The 12,860-nt window shown below is 39.3% G+C and overlaps 1 protein-coding gene across 4 annotated transcripts in view; it reads right to left on the reverse strand.

Annotated features, from left to right (window-relative positions):
• RMDN2 (regulator of microtubule dynamics 2) overlaps positions 1-12,604 on the reverse strand; it is a 49,152-nt gene extending 36,548 nt beyond the window's left edge. For 3 of the 4 annotated variants that reach the window (XR_008972907.1, XM_057415334.1, XM_057415333.1), the window contains exons 1-4: positions 11,499-12,002; positions 4,737-4,929; positions 3,710-3,812; positions 1,543-1,603 (exon numbers count right to left, since the gene is read on the reverse strand). Coding sequence is in view for 3 of the 4 variants with exons in the window: in XM_057415334.1 (XP_057271317.1) it covers positions 1,543-1,603; positions 3,710-3,812; positions 4,737-4,929; positions 11,499-11,953 (812 nt within the window). In the remaining variant the exon portion in view is untranslated. Of the gene's footprint in view, positions 1-1,542; positions 1,604-3,709; positions 3,813-4,736; positions 4,930-11,498; positions 12,003-12,508 lie in introns of those variants that run through there. The other variant, XM_057415335.1, reaches the window with a different exon arrangement.
• Positions 12,605-12,860: the final 256 nt, after the last annotated feature.

Below are 12,860 nucleotides of genomic sequence, written 5' to 3' on the forward strand. Positions count from 1 at the left end.
TGAGAGGGGTACACCAGCATTACCCTGAAGAAGTGACCTTGGCTGTGGTCAGTCAAACAGCAGACATGGCTGTAAACCGCTTTCAGCAGGTGTTCAAGCTATGGGGTTCAAATCACCTTACACTCAGTAGTGACACTCAGGTGCTCCTCTTCTTTGGTTCTGCTGGCAGAGGGCAAACTCCAGCAGACAGGAATTAACAAACAGCTGGGGAAGGCCAAAAGAAAATTCTCCTATCTTAAACTGCCAGATTATAGCCACATGGAGCCTAAGCTTCACCTACAGGCAGGCATCATCATTACTTCCAAGACATGGGAAAGAACAAATGGAAATACATCTGTGGCAGTGAAGCTTAGCCAAGATTCCCACAGCACTCCAGTTCTAGCATGTCACTGTTACAAAGCAGGTGTTTAGATCACTAGTTGTTATAAACAGAAAGATAAAAAAGAATCAGAAATATGGCAATGCTCATAGGAACACAGTCTGGAACAATAACATGGCCATTCTTGAAGTTTAGGAAAGAGAGACCAAGTCAGAGAGGCACCTAATGAAACGAAAACATCTGTGTCTAATAAACTATCTAAATCTTGAGATAGCCGACATGTGCTCCCTTTATTGGCAATAGAGATGTTGTCAACTGAGCCTCAGGAGATACTCATCTCATCCTAATGCAGATGGCTAAAATGGACTCAGGTGAACTGCACTCCAGAAAAGGCTGCTTCTTTTTAGATTGTGAAGCGAGCTTGGGATAAAAGGATTTGGTTTAGATATGTAAAAGTTAAGTGAAATCCTACCCTACATGTGTAATGACAAAATTAATGAAGAACATGGAAATAAAAATGGGAAAACTAGCAATATTAGAAATCAGGAGCTCAATAAAATTGATTAATAAAGTAAAACAGAGAAATGATCTACTAGAACTCAGCAGAATTATCTTTTACCTGATAATGTTGATTCAATAAAAAAATATTTACATTTGCGAAGAGTCTGTTATTCCTAGCAAGATCTACAAAATTAATCTGACTGCCAAGCTTGAAGAAAAATGATTTGGTAAAACAAAAAATTGAGAAGTTAATTCAAACTTCCACAGCCCTCTCATTGCCTATTTTTAATCTAAAATCTAAATTAGAATTTAGGTTATTATAAAGAAAGGACAAAATATGAGGTCAAATGTCATTATTTTGCGAAGTGTTGAAAGAGAAGGTAAATGAAAAACTATGCCTTCTCTGAGCAATAATATATTGGTTTAGGCAAATACTCCCTTCTACTTTCCATGGTACATACTGAAGTATGGTGACTGAGTTTTCATATGCCATAGTAAACGCTTCACAAAATACTTCAATGAAATTTTTAGCTGTGACTGATAATTGAGTTCCATAAAACTATGAATACTATTAGTGAATCATTTATGAAATTTACATCAAATTGCAGTATGATAAATGTAACTTGCTGCGAGCACTGTTTAGAGCCAAAGACAGCTGGGATTTTTTGTTGGATCTGATATAGACAGACAAGTCGGCAAAAGGCACACTTTTTCAAACTTACCACTGGTGACTCTCAGCACTCCTGCCATCCAGCTGTACAGCCTTTTCAGCTTTAATCTTTCCTGTAAATGGAATACAATACATTAAAGGGTTTATTGCACTTTTCTGTGGCTTATGCAACTCCCAATAATGAAGCAACCTCATGTACTCTAGCTGCAAAGAAGAAATTGCTTTCCATTCTTCTAAACATTTAACTGGATGATGTAACATCCTGGCTTTACACCATTTATAGCCGTATGTAAATATGTGTGCATATGTATGTATGTATACGTATATATGTATGTATATATACGCATATATATGGGTGTGATTTTATTTTTTTCTCTTAAAATCCAGTTAAGATGAGGCTAAATCAGGAAAGATTGGACTAGACTGCCAAAGGAGGCCGTGCTGTGTATAAGACTTAAGACCCCTTAAAAGCAGGTTAAAGAAGCACCTGTCAGAAGAGCAAGTAAAGCTGTTTCCTATCTTGGGTACAGGAATGAACTAGTTGCAGTTCCTTTCTAGCACAAAGGCTTCCATTTAGCTCCACTTTTAACTGAATAAAGATGACAGTCAGTGATTTGATCAAACCCACGCTCCCAGTAGTAAGTTCAGATGAGATGCTTTGCTGTTTGCAGTCTCAGCTGCAACCAATTACGCCACACTGACATTTCTGTATTGCAAGTTAACTTCATCAAAACAAAGAACAGCATACATAGGCCCCCAACTCCCTGGAATGAGAAAACTCACAAAACTACTGCCAGCTCCCCCACAGTCTCAATCCCTCTACACTACTTCCAAAAGCTGAGATGAAAAAGGCTGCTGCCACCCACCATTTCATGAGAAAGAGCTTAACTAGGCTGATTACTCAACACCTAAGACCCAATTTCATTCCACCATTCTTTATCTCTCCCTGTCTTTTGCCATGCCACTATCTTTCATCAGCTGAAGCTACATACAGTCACTGGTAGATGCAAAGGATCCAACAACAGAGTTTACTGTTGTAATTTAGTCCATCCCCACTGTACTTCATGATTTCCATACAAATAAGCCAAATACTAAAGCAAAGCCAGTATCAATTAAATAGCTAAGACAGTGCAAGTCTTCACGAGTATTCAGATGACACAATTATAGGGACAAGGACTTTGGACAAGCTGTGGTTGGCAATGGAATATGTAATCACAGCACAAAGGTATGACACTGCCTTTCAGGTTTACAAAGGGCAGCCAAAAGTGCTTTGTCAGTGATGTTGTCACTGCTAATAGAACAAAAAGTAGAAAACAGGAAAAAAGTCACAAAATAAGAACTAAAACTTGGAATACACTTGGAAAACATGAATTTGGTTCAAAAAAAAAGGAGAGGCAATGAAGAAACAAAGGAGACAGAGAAGTATTTCCAGATACAGGCAAAAGGGATTATTTTAAGAATGGTGCGTTGGCTGGAGGAAAGTGACACACGTAGAAAAGAAACAGGTTTTACCGTAATAAAGAGAAGGCCCAAAACAAAAAGGGAAACGTAAACTATTCCTCTGGTGAATGTGCATCCAGATAGTGAAAGAAAGATCAATGTTTTTAGGAGCAGCAAAGGACTGCAAAGAAGAAAATCATGACCTTGTTGAGGTTAAGCTGTCAAGCAGGACACACAGGGAGAGATGCCTGGAAGCAACATCAACTGTCACACATGACTTCTGTTTCTGGTCAACAGTTTTTTCAGATTCCTAAAGTATTATCACCACCATCACCACAAGAAAAGGCTGCTGATATGCAGGAGTGCTCTTTTACCACAGGAAAACAGGAAAACAAACCCTGAGTTTCCTGTGGAGTTTATTTATTCCTCTTGCTCTCCCAAAGATGCAATTAAGAAGTTATGCTGACAGCGTCTTTTTTTTTTTTTTTTAACATCCTGTATCCATCCAATTCTCAACACAATATAGGATTTTAAGGATCATCCAGAGTGAATAGTATGTGATTAGGACCCACAATACTTCTCCTTCACTGACTCTGGATCTCTCCAATGGACTGAAGTTGTATACTGTGGCAGTTGATTACCCAAAACATCATTATTATGGTACAGATGCTGCCATTTATTGGACTGGAAATGTCTTGGATTGGAAAACGTAACTGAAGCTCAAACATCTTTCACTACATTCAGATGACATTCTAGACATATATTTTTCCTCTGCTTACCATCAGCAACATATTTCCTCTTCTCATTAGCATCAGTAGTCATCTCAAACATATCTCCATAAGCACGTGCAAGTCTCCAAAGAAAGTCCACACAGTTTTCATACTGAAAATAGAGGACACCTGGGTAACTAAATAGATCAGAATTAAAAGTTTCCTTTCATAATGCTTAAAGTAGGTTATCTGAACGTGGCATAAATATTTGGTTATTTTGTATCCTTCTATATTATTTTTATTTTATGCAAGAACCACTCGACCAATTATTCACAGCCAAAACACGCCTTTTGGAAATACCCTGGACTGTCTAAAGAGATTTACTTCACAAATCAAATTTAAAGTTCTTTTAATATAAAAAATAAAAAGGTAATCCAGTAAAGCACAACAGATTCCTGATGTGATGTGTATTTTCTTTGGGGGGTGTCATAAACACCACACTCAGTCATAATTAGTATCTCATCTACCTTCCTGGGTATTTCAACGTGTAAATGAAAATACAATCAGAACTAATGTTTGCCAAATCAGAAGAAACTGATACACTGAATTAAGCACTGAATATCAAGCCACTTTGAAATTTTATCTGGAGTTACCTATGAGCACAGTACAGTCAAGGGAAAAATTTACACGAAGTAAATTTTAAGGTATAAGCAGACTACAGGCTCGTAGTCTGATTTCTTGAGAACATTAGGTCAGGTTAGTACTTAATTCCACAGGACTTTGCCACACAGACCCTTTTAAAACCAGGTGAAATAAGTATCATTACTTTGTCATATCCAAGAACACATACATAAAAGAAAAAAGCCTCAAAATTATTGAGGCTGGATGGGATATAAAACAACAAAAATTCTCTGCCCACCCAACATGAATATTTACACCACCTTAAAATATTTCTTTTTTACTGCATTTTAAAAATAATCACGAAATTTCATCTTCCATTCCTGTGTTCATTTTAGTGCTTGTATTAAGGAAGTTCTCAAAGGCAGTACAAAGCATAAGTTAACAGCAATGTAATATTAAGTTTACCCGTTAATACCTTGTCATCTTTCTCAAGCAGCAGTCTGAAGCCCTCCTTTTTGTCATTCTCTGAACCCTTGTGCAAATTGTCCACCTGCTGTAAAAAATTAAACAACTCTTCGTCTTCTGATTTCGCAATGGCATCAGGTGATTTCTTACATCCCTTTTCTTCCTCAGAGTCTCCTTCAGTATCAGTATGAGCTGTAAGATAACTAAAATCACAGAAAGTAACCATCTTTTCTAAAAATATCTGTAAAGCCTTTTTCAATTCAAACACAAAAAATTCAGAGCACAATTTCTTCCAGTTGGCCAACCTTAATGGTGTTCTATTCTTATTAATGGTATCAAGCTTATTAGTATTATTACTAAACCTTTACCTTCAAAGGGACAGCACAATCATATTCCAAACTTAACAGGCAAGTTACGTTTAACACTGTCCTGTTGCCTAATAATGAATTTAAAAAAATGCAGATACATATTAGAAACACATGTATCCTTGTGTCTCAAACACAGAATGCCCGAAATCATTAATACGTATTGGGATGTGATCTGTAACCCTGATTAGACCTCTTGAACTCAACCTCAATTTCCCTATTTTTTGAAATAGGAATGGGCTTACTCCAAACGAAACCATTAAGTGCTATTAAGAATCACAGAGTGTTTTGTTACACACTTTTAAGATCTAAACAGAAGCAATAACATCACTGTTCTCTCTTCCTTTATTTCTTTTGAACATTCAGAAGGTCAGAATATCTGAAACTGGGAAAGAGTTTATATTAATTCATTATGCTTAGTGCACAATTACTCAGCAGAAGGCAGTCAAGGTCAAAGAAATATTTACAAAAGCCATAAATACCATGCAGAGATAATCAGGTGGCCTTACTGTCCAAAGTGCTGAGCATACATTAGGGTCCTCTAATTTCATATAGAAGCAGCTGAATGGCATTATTTTTTAAAAGTAGCTTTTTGCTTGTGCGCTAAAAATGAACAGAAAAGTCTAACCTTATCCAATTCCTCTTTTGAAAATACTGTTCTGATGAGAAATAACAAATGTAAAAGTATTAGCTGCCAAGTTCAGAGATTTTTAAAATGATAGCTTTGAGCAGAAAAAAACATGAGCTAGTCACATGAAGCAACTGAGTAACTGAAGCAAGCCATGACAGTCAAAATATATAAAATCCTTTTTTTTTTCTTTCCCAGAAAAATAAGCAGTTCAGAATGTTTGCAATACAAATGGAGGTTAATATTCATATGGCTTTTAAATAGCATTTGAAAGTGACCAGAACTAAACACAAGCAGATACACTTAGAGCTTGTAAATGAAGAGCTCATCAAGCCACAGAAATGCTAGAGGTGGCATGACAGATTTGCTGCAAAATTAACCCAGCAGTATGGGAAAGGAGTAAAAAATACATTTGGATAAAACAATACATACATAAACCATATGTACGTGTTCAAACTGAAAAACAACATGGAGCAAAGGAGAGATGGGAAACTTCAGAGATTCCCACAGATTTTATACAATCTTGATGCTGCTGAAGTTGATAACACATCCTGTCCTGCAGATCCTTTATTTATAAATCACCAAACATTTATTTTGGTTTTCTGAAGCATCTTTACAACACAGCATCTTGTTCTTCCATAGTTATTCTGAAGTGAGTGCAGAGCAACATCATAGATAGGCTGCATTTCTCAGAGCACTAACTTGACCAAAAGTTAGGGTCACCAAAAGGGATTTGGTGGGAGGTAGCAGTCTTTTAGCCCCAATACATAGCCTATGATGTGAAATATGTTTTGAAAGCACCTTTCCTCACATGGTTTGGATGCTCCACCACCTCAACCTCTGCAATTACTGACCTAATATAAGGGCATTACATAATATAGCAATAACTAAGCAGCAAAGGCAATTTCAAATTCCCCACTGCAACTGTAACACTCCTTTAGTTACAGGACTTTGGGCACTGCATCAACAAATGCTGCCTACACAGGTAGATATGAAAGTAAGGAATCACTGTTTGGAAGTCAATGTTGATGTTATCTTTATCTTTGCTGCACAATCATCTGCTAAAAATTTCTATGATCACTACTGTTCCAATGTTAGAAAACAGCCAAACTGTTTTTTTAGAAAACGTTACTCTCCCAGCAAAAATATAAAGGCCAATATATATACTGGGCTGACAGCCAAGTCCTTTCACTCCAAACAAGCCCAGCAGAGTTTCATCAGCAAAGCGTCACGGCCAAACACTTTAATTCATGACATCACATAAGCTATACAAGAATATTCACTGAGACACTCAAACGGAAAAAGTATGAAGTAGGCCACTACCTAACTGACGATCAAATTTAAGAGGAGCTAATGATAAAATACGATAGAACAATAATCTTTTAAGACCAGGCCTTACTGCATTAAACCTTTCCTTATTTCACCTCTCCTACAGAAACATGATCTTCAAGCCACGTCTGTGACGAGAAACACCAGAGAGGACAGGTCATTTCTTTCCCACTTCCTCTCACCTCCACCATCCTGGAAAATTCTGTCCTACCTCATCTCTATTTGCTGCATGAATCCTCAAAGAATTTTAATGTGGAGCACATCATCTTAAGCCTTAATGAGAATGCAATAGTTTTCAATTTACTTATTGAGTGTGTGCTTTAAAGAAGGCAAAACAGTACCTATAAAACAACCTGTGGGTGAATTACACAACAGTGTGAATTACACAACAGTGAATGATTTTTTTCATTTTAAGGTAATGCCAGTTATTCCTGGGGTCTCACACAAACCATACAACCCTTGTGCCTGCTGACACACGAGTTACACTAAGGGGCAGAAGTTTCTACACAACCAAGAAAGAATGCCATTCTCAAACAAAGGGAAGAAAATTATTAAAATCTTCTCCAAGTTTGGTTTGCAGTGACTATCCAGATACCAAAACATTCAAGGGAGCACAAACACTTGCTAGTGCTCAAGATACGGAATGCTAGTTACCCCTGGGATGCATCAGCATTCCTTTAGACTTTTTCTTTCTCTCCTCAGAAAAATCACTTTATAGCACCTTCAGGGGGTCCTCTCTTCCTTGTCTCTTCTTTGGCTCCAGAGCCGACACTGCTGCCTTCCAGCATTTCCCACAGGATAAGCACCAAGATGCCAGCCAAGAGCTTCAGGACTGACTTGTGATGAGCTCCTACCTCACTAGTCACGCAGCACACACCCCAGGCAAACTCCTACATTGCTATGGGGTCATGGAAGTGAAGTGACATTAAGGTAATTTAATTAAGTGTAAAATATTAAATATCACTTTAACCATTTTGGCAAATTAGGCATAAAGAATGTATTTCTGTTTTGTTTCTGATGACATTTTCTTACTAGCTCGCCGTCTGATCCTTATCATAGCTGAAGTGTTTTAAGCATGAAAACAACATGTTAAGAATGCAATACAGACTTTTAAAAAATAAACAGCTAGGATTTGTCCTAACAACTTCGGTAAGCTGCACTTTACCAACTTGAACTGAAGTCAGTTTTATTAGAAGATAGGAAGTCCCTCCAACTACTTAAGGACAAAATAAGAGTGTAATAAGAGTATAACATTTTAATAAAAAAGTACAATAAGACAAACTTGATAATTGACTTCAACAAAAGAGCTAGCAGGCTTATACTTCTCATTCTAGAAAAGCATGTTATGAAAAACAATTTTATATTAAAAATAAATACATAAACAAAACCAGGGCTAACACAAACAGAAGTGAGGATTCTTTTTAATGAAGTTTAAAAACTCCAGGAGTCTAAAGGCTGATGACAGTAATCCAAAAGAGAAATTCACTGAAAACAAGGACAGTCATTACTGTTTGGTTTACACATATTTCATAGAATGCTGACATCTGCAATTTTATCTGGTATTTTCCTGCAAGAGGTTTTATTGGATGATAAATAGAAAAATAAGTATTTGTATGTGATAAACACATTGACCAATACTTGAGAAAATGGAAGAACCTAAAAAAATGTCTAGTCAGTGCCAACTTGCTTTCACCTTTTTTAACAATAGATTTTCTTTAAAAGAGAAAAACAGTGGTGAAAGTGTGAGGAGTAATGACCAACCATCAATGCTCTGTTGGATCACAAAGGAGCGGTCAAAGTTCAAAGAACAAATAGAAACTGTGCTAGGGACTCTCCACTCTGTGGTTAAGGGGTTAGGTAAATCCAAGCACCTAGTACTGAACTAAAAAACCCTTGAGCTACATGGTATAAATTTGCTCTGCTGGTTCAAAACACATGTTACATTGCCTGTAAATTGGGAGACACTGGGCTTAGCCAGGTATCATCTGTTCACAACACTTCAGCTTTCAGACAGATCAAATAACACCTGCTGTTTCCCTGACAACTTTACAAAAGTTTACACAAACACCGTCTCATCTACTCCTGCTAATTCAGTAGAAAGATGATTATATGTCTTGGACTGATCTGGACCAGATTTGCACTGTATGACCCAGCAGAGTATGTATCCATCAGCAATGGTAAGTAGCCTTCAATGAAAAGTCTGCCAAACCAGACTGGGGGTGGAACGGGGACGGACAACAACATGTAAAAGCTTTTCTGGAAGAATTTATAAATTCAAAACCAATATAATCGTGCAGCACAAGTCCACACAACTCCAAAGCTCACTTTATCTGTCAATTCTCAGCATGTACCTACTTGTCAGTTAAAAGCAAAAATGCTTAACACAAGCAGAAAATTGTGTTGTGCACAGACAACGGAATGCATTATTGTGTGTGGAACTCACCACAGAACATTACAAAACAATGCACATGATGTAATGCCTACAGCACATGAAGTGGTGGTGCACATTAACTGGAAAAAAAACATGTTTTGTTATTGCCTCTCACAGCAAACTCTCACAGAACTTGTACCACTGTTATTAAAGTTACAGAAGACCTCAGAAAAAGCTGTATATATTGCAACTGTACACACACTGGGATCAGCAACCTATTTCCATTTGCAAGGAAAAAACTAAAACAAAACCACCACCCCCCCCCCCAAGAAAAACCCAGCACAAAATTACTTAAATGAAATGAAATTATATTTAAAGAAGATATGCAAAATAAGCAAATCAAGTACAAGGTGTTAGCAGGAAAAACACCTTTTTTGAAAAGGGATTAAAAAACAGCATTGGAAAAAGCACATACTCAAATGACTAACACTATCTATAACCTTGAATTATCTTCCTTTCCTCCGACTGTACACAAATACTTGTTAGTGGAGGCCTTGCTTAAGAACACACTTGCACACTATAATCACTTGTATTGGATCCTCCCATCAGCTTCTTCGTCACACAGAAAAACCTGAACAGACAAGTTCCCTTGGCTAGTTCCCAAACAGCAAAGCATCTCTCCTGATGAGAAAACAGGATCTGCTCACCTACTAGGTGTGAAATAGACCCTCTATTGAGTCAGTGAGCCTGATTATTCATAAAATGGTCCTTATCTACATCCCCAAATCTCTTATGTATAACATAAAGGCTTCTGCAAACCAACCGATGGATAAAACAATCTGAGAAAATAGAACGGAAGTGTTTCTACACCATATGAAGGAGGAATGTCTTTTAATTCTCCTGCCAATACTCTATACTTAAAATACAGAACTAGTTCGTAATAGAACTGACAGGTCTCAAAATATGCTATCAAAATACAACTTGTGAAGCATGTGGGCTGGGATGTAACACAAGAAATTCTGCCCACAGGAACTGAAAATAAATTTGGAGAAACTCTTAGAGAATAAAATTCCATTAATTATATGGTGCATGTTACTAACTTCAGAATATTACAGTTAATTAATGTATCTTTAAAGAAAAAAGTGGCTTAAGATGGGCAATTTACAGACACAATGCTGCCTACACAGGCATGTTAATACACTGAGGAGACTGCTCAAAAAACTAAGCTGCTATAAACATACCCTTATTAAACTGCATGTAAGTATCTACTCTGATTATACCAAAACAAAGTTGCAATTACAGGAGAGTAATGTCATCACTATTTTTACATTACTAGTGGTCAGTATATTAGGTAACAAATGAAAAGACAGAAATCTAGTCCCCCTCCTCGACTCCAAGTACATCTGATCCTTCAGCATGTTCCTCAACTCACATCAGGACACAAGATGCAATCAAAACTGGGAACTTCCCACTTTACTGAATCACTACCTTAAATACCTCATGAATTCTTTTTAAGCTATCAGAAAGTGTAATTCAACAGCAAATACATAAACATTCTGCCCTTTATACACATGTTGCATTTGGACATAGCTTTCACAGCATATAATAATTTCAGGGAGAACATTGTCTGTCATAACTCATCTGTAAGGCCCACAGAAGACAATTACTGCAAAAAGCACACAAGAGTTTGTACGATGTGAACACACACCATCAGAGACTATTTTATTACTAGAATCACTTTTAAAATTACACCATTATTCTGAACTTTGCCTTCATTGCAGACCTATGTAGCAATACTGCACCCTTAAAAAATCTGTATTAGGCCTGGCATTAAGCCAGCTTCAACCATAGTGCAGATTCAGAGGTGGTCACCCACAGGTTTTTCTGGTCTAAAAAAATTTCTAATCTGAACTTCTATTTCTCTATTCAGGGAAAAAAACAGAACCAAACAAAAAAATGACAGAAGATCTATGGAAAACTTTCAAAGGACTCCTATTTACAATACAAAGTTTCACACAGGTAATGATGCAATTTGCTCTGCACGTGTACTGTAGTATGTACAAAATATTATTGACTCACCCTCCTTCACTTTCCGCCTCCTCAGAGCTGGTAGTTTCTGCAGCACCAGAAGCTGTCTCAGCTTTTCTCCGTTTTGTTGCTCTGTGTGAGGGGCTTACTCTCTGAACATCTCCCTTCCCTTGAAGCTCCTTGCGAACAAGCTCTTCAAGCTTTGGAATAGCTTCTTTCAGAAATTTTACCTCCCTCTTCAGTTCATCCACACTCACTAGCAAGTCATTCAATTTTTCTAGTATCTGCAGTTGCCTTCCATATAAAACCATTACTGCTCCTTGCTCATTCGGAGCTTCATTTTGCAAGCCCACAGAACTAAGCCTGTTAGTTGCATTTAGGAGCGCAGGTATACGCACAGTTGCACCCGGTTTTCGGATCTTACGGTACCAAATCACCATCAGGCTTATGCCAGCAGTCCCTGCCATTATGCCCAGTATTAGTCCTTTATTTTCGAAGCGAGACATTTCTGCACTCTCCTAGAATTGTGAGACAACAACAATAGTCGGAGTTAAAGATGTTGTGATGTTTTTCCTACTCTACCCATCACCAAAGCGTAAGGCTGGAGCAACTGGCGCGCACTGCAGACACAAAGTTACACTACAACTCCAGCAGATTCCGCAGTAGAAGGTACAATGTGCTGCCACAGCAAACCGGGCTCAGTTACGGGTTTAGGTAGCTCGGGGGAGCGAGGGGCAGACTCTCCTGCACCGGCACGTGCGGAGGACAGCAGCTTTCACTTTGAACCTTCCCGCATCTCGGGGCTTTGTCGTTTTAACATCACAAACTCTTAGGACCGGATTTCCCGCAGCTGCACAGCGGCGGAAGCCCGGCTGCCAGGCCGTAGGGCTGCCAGGGCCCTCACCGCTCTTCCGAGGGGTGTCCCGCCGTCGCCCCAACCCCACAGCGCCGAAGGGTCACCTCCCCAAGGGGACCGCCTGCCCCGCAGCCCGCCCCTGCGCGGGTCGCGGTCGGTGGCAGCGCCGGCTCCGGGCCCAGCGCCGCCCCGTTACGTTACGTACCAGCGGGCAGGTACGGGTGCGAGTCCAGCCGAAGCGCGGCGCCGCTCGGTCCCAGAGCTCTCCCGCCGCGGCACAGGGGGCGGTGGCGGCGGGGGCCGCCCCGGGGCGGTGATACCCGGATCGAGGAGGACGGGCTACGGCCGCAGCAGCTGCAGCCGGGCGAGCGGGCTGAAGAGGCACTGAGCCGGGCGGGCCCTCCTAGCCCCAGAGTGGGCGGGTCTGCGGGCTATGAGCCGGGGCGGGTCGCAGCGCTGGGAATCCCGCCAGGCGGTGCTTCAGACATATCTCGAACACTCTGCTCAGGTATAGATGTTCCTGCTCGTGTGTCTCTTCAGTCTGTCGGCACTTGTTT

This window comes from Pezoporus wallicus, unplaced genomic scaffold (assembly GCF_028554395.1).
Source record: "Pezoporus wallicus isolate ANWC-B61680 ecotype Strahan unplaced genomic scaffold, APGP_CSIRO_Pwel_v1 contig_5352, whole genome shotgun sequence".
Lineage (NCBI taxonomy): Eukaryota > Metazoa > Chordata > Aves > Psittaciformes > Psittacidae > Pezoporus > Pezoporus wallicus.